This window comes from Lissotriton vulgaris, chromosome 2_2, assembly GCF_964263255.1.
Source record: "Lissotriton vulgaris chromosome 2_2, aLisVul1.2, whole genome shotgun sequence".
NCBI lineage: Eukaryota > Metazoa > Chordata > Amphibia > Caudata > Salamandridae > Lissotriton > Lissotriton vulgaris.
The window spans coordinates 44,795,020-44,816,727 of NC_141688.1; the positions used below are offsets into that span (position 1 = coordinate 44,795,020).

Consider the following 21,708-nt stretch of genomic DNA (forward strand, 5'->3'; position numbering starts at 1 on the left):
CACAGAGCAAAGAAGAAATTTGGAGGGAAAACTGAAAGTCATCAGCAATGAGAGGGAACAACTACAGAGTTTGGACTGCAAATTCCAAAATTCAACACGTTAAATGGAAGCAATCATGGGCAGGAAAAAACACGGGTTTAAAACACAAAACAGGTGATAAAACATCCAATTACAGGCAAGTTAAAACTTCAACTTTAAACTGTAACAACCACATGCAAAGACAAAAATCACAAAGGCTTAATGCATAGTGCAAACCATGATCCATTTTGGAAGCCCAATTAAAGAATTCTAACATTCTGAGTGCCACCAGAAATGGGGTCTTTAGAACAAAACGCAATCTTTCAGATGGGGAACTCACTCCAGACTACTGAATGTGTGTTAGTGTGAAATGGCAATGATGAAGCTGCACGTTTTGATGAAGCCATTCAGTCTTATGCTTATTTACCACTTTTAATGACGCAGTTTACTTTTTACTTCCTATTCCTGCACACTCTGGCAACACCAATCTTTTGTTTCATATTTTTTGACTGCAAACAGAGGAATTTTTCTCACCCATTTTCCCTTGTATTGCCTCTCTGTCATCTTTCCTAAATCTAACCTCACTCTTTTTTTATTCTATTATTCTGTGTCCCGGATATAAGCGAACCCCTTCCTTACCTGCCTCCTTGCCCCCATGTCACTTTCATGCCTTGTTCTCTATGTTCTCCCTGATATCCCTCTCTGGATCTGCACCATCAGGACTCCTTGTTCGGATTTGCAAAACGTGATTGTCGATTGGAGTACCACTAGTTTTATCTGTGTAGCTTGGTGAGGAGTTTAGTACAGTAACCTCTGAAACACTGCATAGGTATTGTTAGGCACCTGATTTCAATAAAATGTTGAGAACCCTCTTCGAAATTGTCTATCCCCATCCAGTAGCATATAACTCATTACTAGACACCTTGCTAAACCATTGAGACCACCAATCAGTTAAATCCAAGATCCAAGACTTGTTGATATATGTATGATAAGGGCGCATATTTCTTTATTTTTAAGACGTTCTAACAGCATCTGCAATTCTACAAAAAAAAGACAACAGCATATTCTCAATGTGAGACAAAGAGTGCGGGATCCCATGCAGAGAGGCCGCAGAGGTCCAGTCGAAATACCTTAGGAAAACATAACCAGCACCTTTGCATGCCAGGCTTGCCCACCTCTTGTTATGTGCCTGCTGCTGGAAATCCTGGTTGTGATGAAGCGGCAGAGGGCAACCGTTCACCCCACAGAAGCACACCACTTGAATACCAGACCACCACTGCACTCAGTCTAGAGCCCCGGTAGACTCATGGTTGGAGGGGTCTTTTGCAGCACCATAGAACTTTATCCTATAGACTATTCATACATTTTTGTTTCCTTATCTTCCATTCAGTAAAACCATAAAATTCCCTGAGCCTCAAAAAAGTGACATTAGGTAGTTACATACTTTTTCCAATTTTTAAATGAATTAAATATTTTTAAACTGCAAGTTCATATATTAATAAATTCGTTTTTTGTGTGTGTTCTTTTGACTTCAATTTTTGCCTTTTGCTTTCTGTTTATCTGATACATATGGCAGCACCGTCTGGGTACTCTTGTCCAAGACTGTTTGCGTGCTGCTGTTCTTTGTCACCTTCCTCTGACCACTGGTGACGTAAGGGACCCCTCCGGTGACATGGATTTGTTTTGAGGCAGGCCGTAGCAGCTTGGAAGTGGCAACAGGGATGCCAGGTGAAGCTGCCACGCCTTGCTTGTCCCAGCATCTCAGTGGTGCCTCCACTACCTGATCATTACTTGCATCCCGATCAGGGTCCTCCTCATCATCATCACAACAAAGAGCATGGTAAAGCACTTTATCACTGAAGCGTACGCGCTCCCGAGTGCCTGCAGTCCTCTGTGGAGGCCGATGGTTGGGGATAGAGCTGAAGGTCTCCTCACTGGAGGAGTCAGGGGTCTCCACCCCAGGCCCATTAGGGATCAATCCCCCGTTCATTAGTCGGTAGTCAGGTGGGCGACCCGGCTGCTCCCCTGAACCATCACCCGAGTCCGATGGAGTGGAGGCCTCCAGAAAAGAACAGAACTCCCAGCTGTCAGAAAGGATGTCAGAGCTCATGAAATCTAGGTGGCTGAGATCAAAGAGGAACCCGCCCTTCTCGCTGCTCGATGTGCTGCTGACCGTGGCTGTGGTCCAGTCATCTGGCTCCATGTCGAATTCAAAGTCTGACGTTAGCTGGTCAATCTGACCCACCACCTGAGGAAGAATAAGAAAGGGTAAGTCAATACGATGTCAGATATTGATCTCATCTAGTCCTCCTTAAGAACCAGGTTTCATTTCCTGTTCCCCCATACCAACCAACCCATCCATGCAAAGCCCATTGTGCGCTGTATTTGATGGTGAGTGTAAGTGCAGAGCACTGTGTACTATTGAAGCGTAAGAATTGTGGCCTCTGTTTATCTGCTGACATGACTGTTACCACCAGCTAGTACTTCTGCTTAACAGCTGCTGACTGTGGTGGTAGAAAGTGGGACTACATCATTACCTGAATCAAGCTGAGTTCCCACCCCTTTCTGGATCAATCAGCCGCTGAAACTACTACTAAGTACCAGCTGCTGACTACAGTCACAGCAGATGGCTGCCGCAAGCGGCGTAACTGCTTGCCTGACCCACTGAGATGAGCAGTGGTCCAGCCCTTGAGCGGACCCCAAGCCATCATACTGGAAGAACTGCTTTAAATGGGTTTTGCATTTGTCTATGGGATACCACAGGAAAATGGAAACAATTAACCTGCCAAGCCTGTGATACAGAGAAGGCCAGTTCTCCCTTATTTCTTGAAGAAAGTCCAGAAGATTACCTCGCGTGGAGCTCAAAGTGGACTATATTAGTCTAAGAGTGAATAAAAGGCTAAATGAGGGGGCGGAATAGGAGAGAATGGTGAAGTCAAGCAAAGCTAAGAGAGAAATATTGAGGCTGGGAAGAAAAAGGAAAGAGGCTGTGAAAGAATCAGAAAGAGGGATGATGAGGATGAGGTGGAAAACTGAGAGAACAAACAGAGAAAGAAGGCTGAGGTGAAGACAGGCAGGAAGGGGAAGAAAAACATATTCAGAGGATATTAAGACACATTAGTTATAAAGTAAAAAAAGGCATCATATAAAAAATATGTCAGTCCAAACTCAGTCTACTCTCAGATCTGAATATTGTAATGATTTGATGTCTCTAGACAGCACGAGACAATCTGTATGAGAGGTGTGTCTCACACAGGTTGTCCCCAGGTCCTGTGGGATACCTATGCTTTACCACAATCTCTTTAGTAGGCACCTGGCTGCATCTTTCAGTGGAACTCAGTTGGTATCATTCCTCCACAATATATTGTGAGTTGGTCCTTTCTGCGCCAGTTTTAATCCTCTTTCTGGCATCTGATCGATTTGATCTCATACCTAATCCAATTTTAACATTACTTGCCTCACACCCTGTCCCAACTGTACCCTTCCCACTACTTTGTCCGAGATAATGATTGTTTAGAAAATGTATTACAAGCTGACCATATGACATAAAGGCTTTTGAACAATTCACCCAGACAAGTACACCATTTTCATTCTTAAGAGGTTCATAGATTTCAGGGAGTTCAATGACATATAGTAATTTCCAACTGGTACAATTGTTTTTGTAATCATTTTGAAGACATGTGATGGAATTCCATTCGTTTCATGAAGCTGTACAGTGACACTAAACAGAAGTATGACTCCTAACAAATCAGTCAAATTCATTTAAGTTCACAGAAACTTGAAGTTTGGGCTCCCCCACATTGAACATCCCAGCATGTCACCATATCATGAGCAAATAAGAAATACTTATCCCTCAAAATAAAAAAAGTCAATGAAATGAGTAATCTCCGCCCCCTATTTTTCATCTCCTTCTCTTTAGTTCCCTGCTTCCCACTTCCCGTTGCCCACGGTTTCTATGGAATCTTTAAACATAAAACTCCAAATGCGCTATTAAAGAAATGGCCTTGAACACTTAAACATGATATTGAATACATACTAGATTTTCTATTTAACTATAAGGATTCGAAACGCGTAGGCCTCTGTCTAATAGTCTGCTTTTGTAAATTCAAGTGTTGATTTATACCACATTTGAGTTCAATTTTGAGTACACATCTTTGATGAAATGTTCTTTGATAATTATCACAGTGACTACATTTGTGGAGTGTACTATCTTTTAGAAAAGCTTTGTTATCTTAGTTTGACTAAGAAAGCAGTCCTGTTCCTTCTTCTATAATTCTCACATTGGTACATTTGTTTTTCTAGATTGTGTTGAGTCTTGTATGAATGCATGTATGTGAGTTGAGTGACTGTGATATGCCTGACTAGTGCAAGTGTGTGTTTTATCGTGCTGTGTCCAATTCACTTTTATTATACATATGTAACTTTTTTTAAATATATCCATGTGTTGCATTTTTTCATTATGATGGAATAAATAGCTATTAATTAGCAAACCCTGGTTGAAATTAGTTTTTCTTCTTTGGAAGCCATTTAATGTTTTGAAATTGTCATATCAGTTTAGGCATCCCCTTTTGTTATATTATTACAGACAGGGCACACTTTTCCTGTCTGCGCCACAGTGCACCTTTAAATAGGTGCGCCATGCACAAACAGGGAAATTGTGCCCTGGGGGCAGAGCATTCAAGTGATATACAGAGCAGCTGCTTTTAAGCAGCTTCATGTATAAACGTACAGGTAACAAATCGCTTGCACTTTTAAAAGGAATTAAAGATTTCCTTGCAGACGGTTGCAGTGAGTGACTGCACCCACCTGCAAGGGGATGTCTGGGGTGGTCCATGGTACCCTCTTGCCCCTATCAGAGGGCTGCCATCAGGGAACGCACTGACATAGCACCATCTTTTTGGGCCTCACTTTTAGTGCACCTCCTGACAGATTATTTGCCATTGTAAATGTAAATTGATACTTGTATAGCGCACTACTCACCCGCGAAGGTCTCAAGGCGCTTGTACGAATAGCGCTGTGGAACCCATCCTGGCTTTCCCTGTGAGGCGTCCACTCCTGGGCACCCCCAGGGTGGAGGCCAGGCATCCTTAGCGTTGTGGGGGCCGTTGTGGAGATTAAGCAAGCTATTGCCCAGAGTTGCAGAGTGGGACTCCATGATTGGAATAGGCACAGAGGCGAGAATTATCAGGTCAGTGGAATTTTGAGCCCAAGACCCGCCGAGGCGGGGAATTGAACCCTGGTCCCGGGCCAGCCCTCTGCATCAGGCTTTGCCGCTATATCCATTGAGCCACACTTCATTGCACCAGCATCTATAATTCGGCGCGGATGCAGCAGTAAAGAGACTCCCGGGGAATGTATTCTTGAGATAGTGCTGGTGCTACATATCCGCCAGCGCCGTCTGTGCAATAGACAAGCGGCTGCAGCCCCTTCTGTAATACCAAAGTGCCCCAAGGACGCACAAAGTGGGCACACATGCTTGTCTCCCTGGAGCACTTTCTATAATACACCCCTGGTGCTCATTCTGCCTGTATGTACTATGTATAGGGAGTGTGCTTCCATGTACATTGTGCTGCACATTCTCCTACAGTAGATCATCGAACTGCTCATGCCTATGACACCAAAGCAGACAGTCTGATCACTGCTTGCTCTTTTTAATCTGTCTTTCTCAAGGTTAACTAAGTTAAGTTCACTTGATAAAACTCAGCATATAGACTCTATGAAGCCACTTGGGGAGCAGAATTTAGTGCTTCATAATCACTACTAACCGTATGTTAATTTGTGTTAAAACACTAATTTGTTTATAAACATATGGCAAAATATACACTTACAGAAGCTGCATGTGAAATATTCGTAATGTGCACATTAGCTTATGCAGTGCGCACGTTAACTAAACAATTTTTAAAAGGAAGACCTTCCCCTATCTCTGCTGATGCTTCTACCTTTGGTTCTTAAGCTTGACTCTTGACACTTTCAGTTTACCCCATGAACCTTAATTTGGTTCACTTCAGACTGACACCTTCCTCATACAAGAATTTCCTCTTTATATTCTTGATGCTTATTTAGAATGAAGTTCCTTTATAATAGTAACTTTGTTCTGCATACTTTACATTGTTATGATTTGCATTGATATCTAGATTATATTATATATAATTATATAACTTCAGATTGAATAATAGATTTTATATACAAGGCTATTTGATATATAGGTTTACTAAAGATTAATATTTTTACCTTTGATTAATCTGCTAATAAACCTTGATGGTTTAGAGACCACCCTCTCTGTTGTTTTTGTGCAGTCAAATTGGTTTTACTGTAAGATACGTTTTTTGTGCTGATTCTAGCTCCTTCAGTACACTGCCAATCGAAAATCAAAGGACCATACGACCAGTGGAGCAACATGTTTGATAATTACACCAAAGCCTACAGGTATAGAAAGGTGTGCCAGATCCCCATGAATATACAGTGGGATCACAATGACACATAATGCTGGGGCACATGACAAAAAGCAAACTGGGATCTCAATTTGTTTGATTTGATTAAAATCAGAGTGTATAATCACATAGCCCTATGGTGAATCATGTCTAGCCATGGTGGGCATGCATAAGTTCACAAAAGATTTGTTTGGGGTACTCTGCGGAATCCTGCTCAGTTGCCTTTACAAGGTTAGTGAGCTCTTTTAGTATCTGTAGTCTGTCCACCCTGGAATGTCTAACTCCCATTGGATTACTTGGAGCATGGAGAATGTCACTTATGTCAGGGATGCCATTGTCCATTAAGCAAAGACAGTATCCAGGTGTGTATCACTGAATTTTGGGGCATTTCCCATGATACATTTGAGGGAAACCAATGTATAGATCATAAGTAATTTCCGGCGTTCAAAAAGGACTACGAGGACGCCATAGAATCGAGAAAGCCGTTTTTGGAAAGGAGAGCTCCTCCAACTTTACGGAAATAAAATACGGAAGCAAAAGTACCAACAAAAGTGCGAATATTGGAAGGACAGATTTCACAGATCCAAAACCTTTCAAAACCGAATAACTGGAAGAACAGAACCCCTAAAAAAGCCTGGCAGAAAGCAGTAGTGTGGGTGCACCGAAGTGACAACCGGGTAAAAAAGAAGTCCTATCAGAAATAGGAAACAGCACTGAAGAAGACCTTTATGACAAGGAGAGTCAGGTCCCATCCACATAAGATCGAAACGTGTTGGCAGTGAATAGTTAGAGGCTCGGAGCAAGATAGGATAAAGAGACTCTGACCCAGTTCAGGCAATCAAGTGGAAACTTTTATGTTCCCTTACAATATCTTGTGCAAATAATCTCCAACCCTATACAGGACCTTGGAATTAAGACATGCTGAGGACCCAGGCACACTTGGTCCCAGTATATACTGTTGTTTTCAAATAGTATAGGTCTACAAAAACGCTTTGACAAATTAGTTTGTGCAAAAACAACATGTGAGTGAAACATAGCTGTTTAGCGAGTCTTGTCAAATATTGTGTAAAATATTTTGTCCAGTTACTTTTGGGTGTGTGTAAATGTTATATTCATGTATATGTTTTACATATAATTGTTTTTTTGTACATAAATGTTTTCATGTATCAATTAGATAAAAGGAGACGTATAAATACATAGGATGCAGGAAACGCCAAATACCACTAAAAAACGTTGGAAGTAAATAACTAAAATAATGTATTGCCCTAAGTCAATAAAAAGGACTTTTGGAGCGAAAAAGAAACTGTGTGATTTATGGCACTTAGATGTATTTAATTTCATACATTTAATGTATAGATTTCAGCATATGTTTGAGAAGTAAGTTTTGATGACTGGCAGGTGGACGTCGTGTGCATTAGTGTACTCAAGTTTTGCACTGATAGCAGTAGCCACTAATATGGGGTGTTCCTAGTTGAGGTAAGATAGGAATAGGATAAGTACTGATAATATAGGGTATTGGAAGGTAGAATATTTTAAAGTCCGATATATTTACATAAAAGCCTTTAATTGAGCAAAATTGACATATTTTATAGAAACTGTACTTTTCCCAGAAATGCCACTTTCATGCAGGGCAGCCCACATCACTGTCCATATTTCAGTATTACATCACAAAAAATTACTCACCCTCAGCCTAACTCCATCTCCTCTTACTCATTGACTTTATGCTTGTCTTTGACCATGTACAGTGCTCCACTATCTTTTGTCTAGATACATGCAATAGAAATACCATACACCTAAATACATACATACTGTTAGACCTGTCAGCCTTAGAGCGGTCTTCCCCCAAACGTTTTGCCTTCTCCCCTCCTGTTTTTTTTTTTTTAATTTTTGAAAACCTTTATTTGTGTAGATGGTTGCATACAAATACGGGCCTACAACCCAGAGGCCGGCCACAGAACAAACTGGAAAGCACCAATATCAATATAAAGTACGGAGTGGTTACGTAATACTACACAGTGCTGCGAGTCCATAATGCTAACTGAGGGTAACCCCCCGACGCACGATCACAGAAGGTTAATTTTATGTTAAAAGAATAAAGGATCGGTTGTATAATAATCGTCCTGGTGCACATGGCGGGGAACAGAACCAACAACATTATAATAGGGAATCCATAGATCTGTCATCAGAATAGTCCAAAGCGTTCAAGCCATAGATGCCCTTGCAATTCTTCTTCGGTCAGTGTCCACCTGCAACCTCATGTGCCCAAAGACAAGCAGAACATTACTCTCATAATAGTCAAATTATCAGTGAGACGGATAAAGTTGCAATCATTATACAGCCCAACCCGGAGAGTAAAAGAAAACGAAAATACTAAAAAAAAGGAAAAGGGGACTCCACGTTACTGTACCCGCCCCACGGCGATAATGGCGATCAACAATCCAGACAGCAAACATTCTTAGGGGCGGGGCGGCTAAGTCAGGATAAGCAGAACCTGAAAGTACCATATTATATAGGAATACCCAATCCTCCCCCCCCAGGCACTCACCCCGCGGGAATCACGCACAGTCATGGAGACCCAAGAAAAGGACACAAAAGAGCCATAGAAACAAGTAACTATCTAATAGTCCCCAATCCACCCGCCCCACCCTGCACCCCTGCAAAAGGCTATGGCCTACCCCTCCCAGCAGCGTGCCTGTTGCCCTAAACATGAGCCCGAAATATAGAATGAGATAAAATAGGGAAAGGGAAAGAAAACGGATAAAAAGGGAAAAAGAAAGCCAGGGGAGAGGATCCCATGTATCAAGGCGCACGGCCCCCACCCCCCGCCCATACAAACAATTAGTGCAGCCCAAAACGAAACTGCCATGTTTTAGGTAGCCATACATATTAAGGAATCGACAAATTATCTCAATTTGGGGCAATCCATAACTCCGTGCACCGAACAGCAGTCCTCCGGATTAAGAACCGGGCTCACCCCAGTCCTTTCTTAGCTATCGCCGCGATGTATGTCGAAGTAGCGGGCATAAAACAAAGCGGAGAGAAAAGGCCGTGGAGCAGCCGCTGAACGGCCAATGGAAGCAACCCATGGGATCTCCTCCGCCGACGGTAATGCAAAAGCTGTTTACGGCAGTCATGTACACCAGTGCCAATGATCATCAGCAAATCTACAGGCATGCGAACCAAGACATCGCTACCCCCACCAAAATGCGGGAAACAAACAGCAACCACCTCGGGCCCATCCGCATCTCTGAGGGATGGCTCGGGAGCAATGGCGGACACCACATTGTCTTGCACACAAGAATCCCGGGCCAAGGTCACTTGCCAAATCTTCAGCGCTCATAGGACGTCGCCAATCGTGGTTTCACGCTCCCCAGTGCAGGCCCCAGCACAGTACAGAGGCCCTGCATCGACATCCCGGGGCGTTTCACAGCATACGGCATCAGCCGCCATTTTGCGAATACAGCGCCGTCTTTTCGGAACCAACTCCTGGGGCGGGCTCACAAGCAGGGCCCCGCGGGATCCCCCTCAAGCATCCAAACAGCAAACTTGATGCAGAAATGAGGGCCACCAGAAGAGAGGGACCCGCCGGCGCCACCGCTCCGCTGGAGCCACTCTCCGCCACCGAGCGATGAAGTTCGGAATGGCCGGGCAAGGCAACAAGGGAGGGAGCCACCAACACGGTGTCCCCCACACACAACTTGCCGCACCTCACCTCTGGATCACCGGACGGTAGTCCCAGGCGCGTTCAGTTGCCTCCGGCTTTTTCGCTCAACGGCCTCTTCCGGCCGGCCTCCATCCTCCACCCTAGGCCGCCATCGACACCGTCTCGCCGGCTACTCGCTGAAGGCAAGGCCCCGGTCTCCACCCCACGGAGGCCGCACTTCCTGGGAGGACGCCGCTGCGGGCCCACTGAACGCCGGAGCCACCAGGATGGGTGGTAAGTATCAGCAGACCTTCATCTATAAAATGTTATCGTTGTTGGGCAGGATGGCGGCAGGATAGATGAGTTTTGGCAGGGAGGCTGGCGGAGCCGAGCTACCGTGCGGCCATCACGATGTCGAGCTTCCTCCCCTCCTGTTTTGATGAATTTGTTTTGGTTGGCCTTAGGACTCTGCACTTTACCACTGCTAATCAACTCCCTACAACATAGTAAAACTGGTGTACACCTGATTGGCATATTTAATTTTCTTATATGTGCCTAGTCAATCAATCAGCATTTGTAGAGCTCAGCACTGTCTCCCCGGGAGGTATCTGGCACTGGGGTGTTAGGTCTCTTTCGAAAAGCCAGCTCTTGAAACGGTGGGAACAAGCAGAAAAAGGCAAAAGAGAGGACAGAAAAATAAGGAGAATAAGCAAAACGTACTGCAAAAAAATTAGAACAACCCATACCCAGGGCAAGTATATTAAATACTACTATTGGACCTGCAACACTTATTTTGCCATCCAACTGGCACATGCATCAACAATGCCATTTGCGATTCCTTATTAGCGAAAAATAAGGATTCGTTAATAAGGAATAGCAAATGTCTATACATGTAGAAATCGCTTAAATAATAGCGATTTCTAAACATTCCTTAATTGTGACTCGCAATTTGCCAGTCGCAATTAAGGAATACCTCCCAATTCATTCCTATGGGCCTATAGGCATAGGAATGAATGGGAAGACATTCTCTATTTTCGATTCTCAATTAGAAAATTGAAAATTGAGAATGCAATTTCAAAGGTGCCATGGTGTTGAAAGGACACCCTGTTACACCCTTGAAATCTGCATATGAGTACATCTTGCACACACACATGCTCCAAGGGCATGTGTGTGTTTAAAATGGAACTTTTAAAAATGCACGTTAGTGCATTTTTCAAAGTTTTTGTAAATTACCATGAAGTTCAACTTCATGATAATTTGCTCCCCCTATTAGCAATTTATTTTACTTTAATGCAGTGCATTTAAGGAATCTCAATTTGAGAATCCTTAAATGAAATCGCACTTTAAGTAATCGCAATTTAGAGATTACTTAAATTGCGATTTTTGATTTGGGATGATGCATCCCAAATGCAAAAATACCGGTGGCAGCAAAGGAGCGGATTCTGAGAATCTGCCCGTTGCGACCGGTTTTTACTTTGATGCATGTGGGCCCAAGAGATTGAATGAATGAATGAATGAATGAATGAATGAATGAATGAATGAATGAATGAATGAATGAAAAGGGTCTCATAGCGCGCGACTTAGCCCGAAGACATCAAGGCGCCTAACAGAAAAATTCTGAAAATCAATAATAAAAAATAACTACAAGTACGCCCTTGCAAACAGCCAGGTTTTTAATGCTTTTCGGAAACACAGAAAAGAGGGCTGAGTTTTAATTTCACCTGGGAGGGAATTCCATAATTTTGGAGCGATTGTAGAAAAGGCCCTACCGCCCCATCTGCTCTTGCGGAAACGAGGTACCACCAACAAATTCCTTGAGGAAGAACGTAGGCGTCTGCCCGAAACGTAGGGGGCCAGCAGTTTCTTGACCCCTACAGGACCATTGCCAGAGAGTACACTATGAGTCAGGCAGAGCACCTAAAAAGTGATCTTCGCTTCAATGGGAAGCCAATGTAAGGCTTTCCTGGCAGCCGTTGATGACGCTAATCTGGAAGCATCCAAAACGAATTTAGCAGCCGCATTCTGGGCGGTCTGTAGACGCTGTGTTAGGCTCTTATTCATGCCGATGTATAGGGCGTTACAATAGTCGAGTCGCGAAGCGACAAGAGCAACTACAACTTTCTTCATCGCCTGGGGGGACAGGTAATGTTTTATTTTCCTAAGTTTTTGATGATCCCCAAGCAGGTAGCGTCAGTTCTATTTACCTGCAAAGTCATGGAGAGGGCCGGTTCGATCATTACTCCCAGATTTCGCGCTGATTCCGTGGGGGTAGGACAAGACCCTAGCGAAGGCGGCCACCATTCAGGTGACCAGATGTTATTGTTTGGGCCGAACACAAAAATTTCCGTTTTCTCCCCGTTCAACTTCAATGAGTTGTAAGCCATCCATTGTGACACTGCTTCCATGGAGTTCCTAAAGTTGCACGGGGACGAGCCATCAGGGTGAGAGAGGGACACCAGAATCTGCGTGTCGTCTGCATAGAGACTACCTCCATCCCAAAAGATCTAACCAACTTGGCAAGTGGGGTCACATAGATGATAAACAGGGTCGGACTTAATGCCGACCCCTGAGGGACCCCACATTGCAGAGGTAGGGATGGAGATAAAAAGTCTCACAGCTTCACCCTCTGTACCCTCTGGTCAAGAAAGGAGGCCAGCAGACTCAGGGCCGCTCCCTCCACCCCTATCTCCCTCAGGCGACATGTTAGCACCGAGGGGGACAGGGTGTCGAAGGTGGCCGTGAGATTTAAAAGGACCAGGACGGTGGAATGTCCCTAGTCTACCTCCATACGGATGTTATTCAGTACGACTGTCAGGGCAGACTCGGTACTGTGGTGTTTCCTCAATCCATGCTGGGATTGATCCAAAAGATCAGAGGAGTCAAGAAATGCCTCCAGATGTTGATTGAGATGTGTCTTCAGCATCTTATCAGGTGCTGGGAGCAAAGAAATGGGGCGATAATTCTTGAGCACCTCAGGATCAAGAGTTGGTTTCTTTAATAGAGGCTTGACTACCGCATTTTTCCATTGAGATGGAAAAATGCCCTCTCTCATGGCCCTATTCATGATGTCGAGTAGAAGAGGGAGCAGGGAGTCTCTACATTCCTTCAGGACTTTAAGGGGACATGGATCCAATGGGGATCCCGACCTTATCTTACTTAAAAGCAGGTCAAGCTCCTGATAGGATAAAGGCGGAAACTCAACCAGACTCTTAGGGGTGATGGAAGAGACCTCCTTCAGAAGCGGAGTAAGGGGAACCGGAGGGGGAGGGGTAACCGATCTTTGTACTTCCAGATCCTGGTAGATGTCCGCAATCTTGGAATGAAAGAATCCAGCGATCTTGTCACAGAATTCTTGAGAGCCTGCAACAGGGTCCTGTGTCTGTAACATACAGAGCGAATCCACTATTTTAAAAAGATCTCTGGGAGAGGAGAGAGTCATAGTCAGGTTAGCAAAGTACTCTTGCTTAATTCTGATGATCTCCAGCTTGTACTCCTTAAGGAGTAACTTGTGTTTATCCCTCTCCTTCAGATTCCAACTTGTTCGCCAAAGCCTTTCTTGCTTCCTGCACCCTTGTCTCATGAGCCTAAGGGGCTCCGAGAACCAGGGTGCAGAAGGTTTCTTTCTCGCGGAGTAACAGGCGGCGAGAGGAGCCCACACATCGACCGCTGCACCAATGGTTGATGAACTGTGGATGAACTTCACCTTCTCAAACATTTTTCTTCACAATTTCTTCTAAGCCGAAGGTAAGCGGAGACCAGGCCCAGATTAAGTCAGAACATGGAACTCTTCACAGTGACTTCGCCCAGCGGCTCCCCGACAATGATGCCTTCTCCTTGGACACCACCTGCTTCTTTGCCCCGATGAACTTTACCTTCTCAAACATTTTTCTTCACAATTTCTTCTAAGCCGAAGGTAAGTGGAGACCTGGCCCAATCCACTCTAAGTATCCCAACGGGGCTCCATCACAGTTGGCCATAACTTTTAACTTTGCCCCTGTCTTGCATGACTCGATGTACACGGTTGGTGCTTTGATCTTTTTTTTATTGTAAATATTTGTATTGATTTGGCACTGTGATCTTTGAGGCACAATTTTTTATCTCATAGTTTAAAAATTCATGACTTTGGTTCTACTGATTAGAGTTTTGTTGTTTTGATGTCAAATAATTTATTAAAATGTACTCTATTTTTCTCAATTGGTGTGGGATTTTTCTTGTGCTGTGTTTTCACTTTATTACTGTTTAAGTACTACATAGATACTTTACATATTGGCTCTAAGTTAAGCTTTTGTGCCAAGCTACCAGGTTAATTTTGTAGGTTTTCGTGTTTCAGCCTGAAAAGGTTTATGGTTGTTGCTTAAGTAGGATTTCATCCCACTCAACCAAATACCTGATTTCTCATAGATTCTTACATTTAATTCTGCCTTCACTTTACCCGCTTTCAGTATAATACTTATTGACGGTCGAAACCTGTAGCAGACATGGTTTTGGGGTGGTCAAAGCTTCAGAAGTCACAGAGCTAGGCATGATCTCAGTTTGTTTTCCCTAAGATAGCAGTGAAGGTACCTCGAAGCAAGTAACTGTGGACATTAGTAGGTCACATAAGCAGGACAGCTCTGGCCCGATATGAAGAAAAAAATTGTCTCTGACAAGTATAAACTTCTCCGTGGCACCAAGACTTACAATTTATTGGTCTTGGATATAGTCAGATTCCACATGTCCCTTGCCCAGCGTCTCAGTCATGCATCTATTCTCTGTTAAAGAGTATAATCGAACAGGCTTTTTTCGTTATCTTTCACTTGAACTATTGGCTTATTCATCTTAATGGTCCTGTTGTTGCAAACTGGGGAAAAAGGATCAGTCTTCCAGCACAGACAGCATGGGACGGGTTTTAGATGCTAGCTCCAATAGTGCATATGGTGCAATGACTTGAAAGGCCTTTATCCTCTCCCCCTGTCCTCTATCCTCTTCCCAATCAGGTGGAAGTGACCTTCTAGGCTACTGATGGAGCTATGCTCTTGAAGGGACTGGCTTGAGTCGAAAGATCTTGCTTTGGCTCAGAAGATTGTTTGACCTAGGGTGGTGTGGAGTGCAAAAAAACGATGGATTTAGGCCCAGATCTTTGTACTGGGGTGAATGTAAGACATTGTTCTGCATTCTCTCCATCAACTGTGTTTTTTGCAATTGGCACAGAAAATGGCATGATTCACGGAGATATGGTGGCTGTTAATAATGTATGAGCCATACCTAAAGCTCTGAATACACCATCTGTTGTCTGTCATTCTTGCCCAACTGTCTGACCTAGTATGCTTAGTCTCAGAATCCAGTAGATTTCATAGGCTGGTCCATGGTGGGAGAACTCTTCTAATTTGAAGGCAGAGGAAGGTTGAAGGGCTGAGGAAGCTTGCACTGCCTATGTCCTTGCTGCATTCGCTCTACATAAGCCAAATAATCCAATTGTTGTGGTCTGGGCTGTAGCTATGCTGTGACTCTGCACACTGCATCTGCTAACAGAGTGCTCCCGGCCTCCTTGGTGCTCAAACTAACAGCGGCATAGAGAAGAAATCAGTCAGGAAACCTTCTTCCATCAGCTCATGGTTCAGACGGTATCTCAACAGTATTTTCAAACCTGTTACTTTAGTCTAGAAGCGCAGTAGAGTCATGGCTTTGCCTTCTACACCACCCCCGAGTAAAGTGTTTCAGTAGATTACTGTGGAGACGGTCCTCTGTGATACACTTGTCACGATGAGAGTTGCCAATGATGCTGTTTGGCAGCAAGGCACGATACAAGTCTACCACTTACAGGGCTGGTGGGATATGTACTTGGGATGTCGCTAGACTCTCATTGATGGACCTGCTGCCCAAAGGAAGTGTATGGATGACTTCTGACCGCTTTACAGTGAGACTCACAGGACCACATTTCTGAACCTTGAAACTGACTCTCTGACTAGGTTATTAGTTGAAGATAAAATGTGTACAGCTGCAAGGGCTCTAGATTTCTACTTGGAGGCATTTAATAACTGCATAAACCCTGGACCTAATAATGTGTGCTATGATATCGATCATGCCTGGAAGGAAGGGGTGGGAGGAATATCTAGAAGTAGCAGCATGTGTAAAGCTGGGCCGTGCAGCCTGTGTGGATTTGAGAAAGTTTCCGATGAGAAGACAATGTAAAAGAACTGCTCTGAATCCTTTGCCAACCTTACAAGGGCCAGGATTTGTGAAACGTACCTTGCAGGTGGGAGATGCTTGGATTTTTGCAGAGAAAGATCACCTGTACCAGCCCCAGTGCTTCTAGATGCCTGTAGGGATTTTGGGAGGTGTGAAATGGTGGCTTTGGAGGAGAGTAGTTGAGGCTCCCTTGTTGAATTGAGAGTATGAGTGTGTTATAATCACCAGTAGTCTGCGCTAGCATTTATTCTGTGGGGCAGATTTATGAAGGGCTTGCGCCACGTTTACGCCGCTGTTGCGTGACGCAACGACGCGGAAACGTGGCACATCCCTGCTCCCTATTTACAACGTGACGCATCTAGGAGATGCGTCACGTTGTACAGCACTGCGCCATGAGGAGGTGTTCCTGCGCAGGGGGGGGGGCGTTCCTGCGCAGGAACGCCTTTTGAAAGTGGCTGAGTGAAATCTATGAGATTTCACTCAGTCACTTTCAGGGCAATGCTGCGTCAAAACCCTGCGCCTGCTTGAAGCAGGCGTAAGGCTTGAGGCAGCATTGAAAGAATAGGCCCCCACAGAGCATTGCTGGAGCTGCGTCGCGCTTGTGACGCAACTCCAGCAATGCGTCACTTTTACGGCACAGATGCGTGACGCATCTGTGCCGTTTTTGCCCCATGGTGCGCCGCATCATAAATGCGGCGCACCATGGGTGGCGTAGCTGTGGCGCACTGTGGCGCATGTTAACTGGCGCATCCCTCGGGATGCGCCAGTTAACATAAATCTGCCCCTATGTGTCTAATACTTGGAAAAAAAGAAAGAGTATGAGATGTCAAAGTATCCTCATGAGTAACATAAACCATGTGTCCTTCAGAAACATAACTGACAAAAATGTCCATGAATACTTAGGGGATAAATCTAAATGTGTTTTGCTAATTTAGTTTAATATTTTACTTATGACACTAATATTTTACGATTTGCCACTTATGCTTGTTAAAATATATTCCAAAGGTATGGCTTATTTGCTTATAGAAGGGCGCACATATTGTAACCTGTGCATTGTTAATTTAGCCTACCTGTAGGCCTGAAATACATTTCCAAAGTGTTTTTTATCCAAGCGTTTGAATTCCTATTCTGCTTGCAATTGGAAATGTTGCATGTATCTTGTGTTCTCGCTGCAGGTGCACAAGCCTTAATCAGTTGAGAGAGAGAGTTATTGTTCCTAGTGAATAGAGAGACACGAGAAGAAGAAAAGGGATATCAAATGGGAACAAGTTCTCGTGGGAGAAGGAGAAGGCACCAAGGACGTACAAAATATCTCAAGGAGTGAAGATGAAGGCAGAGAGAGGATGCTAGAGTAATGGGAAAATACTAATAGAACTGTGGGAGGCGCCTTCATTTAGCAATTGCTTAAGTTGTAACATAGTTATGTGCAGCTGACACTTTGTTTTAGGGCGCCTTGAGGTACAGACCTCATCGTTGGCTTCTGTTGCTGTATGCTACATGACCCGATTAGAGTTACTTCCTTGGAAGACTCTGATGGCTGACACCTTTTCCATCTTTACTGAACTTTCCTTAGGTCAGGATTTCCATTTTAAGGTAGTTTAGAGGTAGTTAGGGACTTGTAGGGGTTTCAAATTGGAATTTTGATGCAATCCAATGCAGATTTTTGTATTTGATAACATAGGTGGCTGTACCCGAACTAGACATCTTCTTTTTGTTACATAGGGCAAACCAGTTCCGGAGATTTGGTTTCATCCTTTTTACTTTGTATTTTTATACTATAATGCTTAGATTAGCGTACATCAAGCCATTTCAGAGTTTGCAATAAACAAACTAACCCAAATGTAGTTGTCGATTGGAGATTTTACATAGCAGATTGGATTCTTTGAAATTTTGTTTGTGAAAAGAGTTTTCTCTTTACCTCTCATGCTGCACAACATTGACCAGGTTGTTGAGGAGGACAGGTCCCAGTTTCTTAGCTTGTCTCAGGGGTTAGCCATTGTGCATTTACACTCATGAGGAATCAGCGCTGTTCTCGCCAAACTTGACTGGGTGAGAGCTTTCTGCTTAATTCAGAGACTCTGTCCCTCACCACCCCTTGTTGTAAATATTTTTGTCCACCCTAAGCGTGGAAGGGTATTCTCAGATGTGAGACCCTTGCTCATTGCACCATCAGGATTCAAGCAAACCGGGCCGAAGACGGCTGTAATGCCAGAAACCGGTCCCCGGGAGCTTGTTTCCTTCCCAGTGTAAGAATTGGCTTTTGTAGTTTGGTTTGCCCTGTTCCCATCATGCACTGGGACAGGAACAGACTAATTTGCATACAGTCAGGTTCTGAAACTGGGATGGTGCAGTGAGCTAAAAAACGGTGTTGGATCTAGCCCTGATCTCTTGACTGGGTGAGAGCTTTCTGCTTAATTCAGAGACTCTGTCCCTCACCACCCCTTGTTGTAAATATTTTTGTCCACCCTAAGCGTGGAAGGGTATTCTCAGATGTGAGACCCTTGCTCATTGCACCATCAGGATTCAAGCAAACCGGGCCGAAGACGGCTGTAATGCCAGAAACCGGTCCCCGGGAGCTTGTTTCCTTCCCAGTGTAAGAATTGGCTTTTGTAGTTTGGTTTGCCCTGTTCCCATCATGCACTGGGACAGGAACAGACTAATTTGCATACAGTCAGGTTCTGAAACTGGGATGGTGCAGTGAGCTAAAAAACGGTGTTGGATCTAGCCCTGATCTCTTGACTGGGTGAGAGCTTTCTGCTTAATTCAGAGACTCTGTCCCTCACCACCCCTTGTTGTAAATATGTTCTCGCCAAACTGGCACGCAGTGCTTGTTACTACTTGGAGCTGGTTTATGAACACGATAGAAACACTCTGTTTAAGGTTCTTAGCTCAGAGGCTTTTTGATACATTTTTAATGGCCACTTGACATTTATAAGGGACTTTTTTATGCAGTACCTTTTTTAACCTTTGGCGGCCATATGCAGTTAACAGAAAGTCCCTGAGGGTGGCTGGTTTACAACTTATGAGTCAAAATTTGCAAACTGATCACGTCTGATTTTTTTCTGATTACAATGTAAAATTTGTTGCCTAAGGGCTGCTGTTGTCAGGTGGCAGAGGACCAGGGAGAGCCTAGTCTTTAGATGACCTTAAGAATTGTTTCTTTTCTGCAGGCCTAGCTGGTAACAAATCCCGACACCTGATACTTTTCTCTTGGCCAACAAAGGTTGGGTGAAATTTTACTTCATGACTTGGGTATCTATTTATGTTTTTTTTCCTGTTGGTCTCTGCAAGTGTCTTTGAAATGCTTAACCTCTTAAGTGCTGCGCCTATACCAGCGGCCGATGGCACCACTACCTCGGGAGTGCTGCCGTCGGCCGTTGGACGTTCCAACTGCACCTGCGCAATGGAACGTTCAGCACTGGAGCTGGACGTTCCAAAGCCGCTAAGGTGTTAAGAAAAGGTGGATTTGGTCGTTGAACCTAGTCGACCTACCAGCATCGAGTATATATGGTTTGTTTAGCTCTTTTCCAAAAATAAGACAGTATATTGTGTGCTCCCTTTAGGCATTCTAGGAGATATATAATGCAGGCATAGGGAGGGCACTAGAAGACAGGCCCTCCTCCAACACAGTCAAAAAACTCGGGGGGAGGGTCTGCAGGGACAGTTTAATGACCCAAAATGCTACTATCCCTAGGAACAGTTACAACAAAAGGGTAGCACGGAGTCAAAATTAACTAAGTAAAACCCTAAAGAGTGCCTCAAAAGAACAACAAACATGAACTACTAGTGTATGAAAAAGAAAACAACCATGGGACCACTCAACTCTTTAGGAGAAAATTCCCATCAGTCAACATCCGATTCCGCCCTTCATCATCTGGGAACTGTCACCCTCAGAGACAAAAGTAAGGTACTCACAGTGGACTGGTCAGTTGTTAAAAACCTAATCACACCTGCATAGTACTAAAATGAGGGGGAAAAAAATCAAAAAAAAGTTGTATGGTGACTGGAAGCAGTGCTAGAACTAGTGAGGTGCAGTGTGCAAAAGTGAAATGTGAAATGTAAAGTTAGGTAGGGAAGTGAAAAAGAATAATTTATTAAAGAATCACTTCACTCCTAAAATAAAAACATGAGTGCGTAGGTGGTCTAAACAAATAACCACTGATGGAAAAAAGAGGTCGACATGTTTCTGCAGACTGACAAGACCAACATAGTATCCAGCTGCTTCTTCAGGACCAAAACGCTACTGCTTTGAAGACATACACCAACATATATCAAAAGGAAGAAAACAGATATCACCTGCAATCCAGTGAATCTCTCCTTCTCCTGGCAATGATGCAGGAGAGAAAATCCCACCTCACCTGGCATACAGCTCAGGTAAAACAGGGCACCGCTCTGTCCGTCGGTACCCCGGGCGTCCCTCTGGGCTGTCGTGGGAGGTGGTTCCTCCAACACAGCCTCTTGATGCAGAGGACCAAGCTTGCCATCAGAGTGTTCAAGTAATGTTCTCATCCGGATTCTGACTTAACTCATCTTATATTGAGGATCTTATTTTGGCATCTCCACTGGTGTACTACATTTAACATAACATGTGTATTGGTAAAGTGTACATTCACCCAAGGGTATCTTGTCACTGAATAACAGATGTTTATTGTCACTCAACGGTACTCATTTTATCGGCTTCAAAAGGATGAAAGGCTGAGTGGCCTTGTACTCGAGACCAGGAGGTCGCACATACGTCCCTACAGTGGACGCATTAGTCCATTCAGCCACCAGACCCAGCTGCCATTTGTGTCAGCATCTCCTGAAGGAAATGTTTGTTCGTGTGCCAAAGCCCCCAAATCTGACGCCCTCCCTGTCTGAACGCCCTCCATCCTAATCTGCTGAGCATGGAAACGAGGGAATCTACATACCGGCAGTGGAGAAATCTACTACTCTGGGGTTCTGTCCAACAGTACTGCACAAAGCTCAAATCAAAACAAATAATTGCCAGCTCACATGCCAAATACCTGCAGCATATCAGAACTGCACATCATGTCTACTTTCATAGATACAGTGCTTAATTTGTGCAGGTGGTTACCGAGAGTGTGCACCAGCACTCTGTACAGCACTCCATTGCGTTTTGAGTAGATTTACGCTACTATATTGACACCAACATACGTTTAGTTTTGCTGACCAGGACCTATTTTTTATCAGTGGACTTTCACCCAAAGCAAAATGGAAAAAAGCATAAAACGTGACAAAAGGAGAACGCAAGGAGAAAAAACTCTGTGTGATTGATATAAAGAAACAGGAAGTGAGATAAAGAAAGAGTAAATCTAGGGGGGTAGAAGGAGGTAAAAGGAGGGGGACGAGAGATGGAATAAAAATTAAGCAGCCATCGTATTCGGCAATACCCACGCTTAGCAGCGCCAGGGACATGCCCCTGAGAAAAACCAAAGAGCCCCTATG

At 44.1% G+C, this 21,708-nt stretch overlaps 1 protein-coding gene across 2 annotated transcripts in view; it reads right to left on the bottom strand.

Annotated features, from left to right (window-relative positions):
• Positions 1–989: 989 nt before the first annotated feature.
• The window catches only part of INSYN1 (inhibitory synaptic factor 1), a 325,708-nt gene continuing 304,989 nt past the window's right edge, over positions 990–21,708 (bottom strand). For both annotated transcript variants that reach the window (XM_086959265.1, XM_086959266.1), the window contains exon 3: positions 990–2,266. In XM_086959265.1, the coding sequence (XP_086815391.1) occupies positions 1,550–2,266 (717 nt within the window). In that variant the 3' untranslated portion in view covers positions 990–1,549. The remainder of the gene's footprint in view (positions 2,267–21,708) is intronic.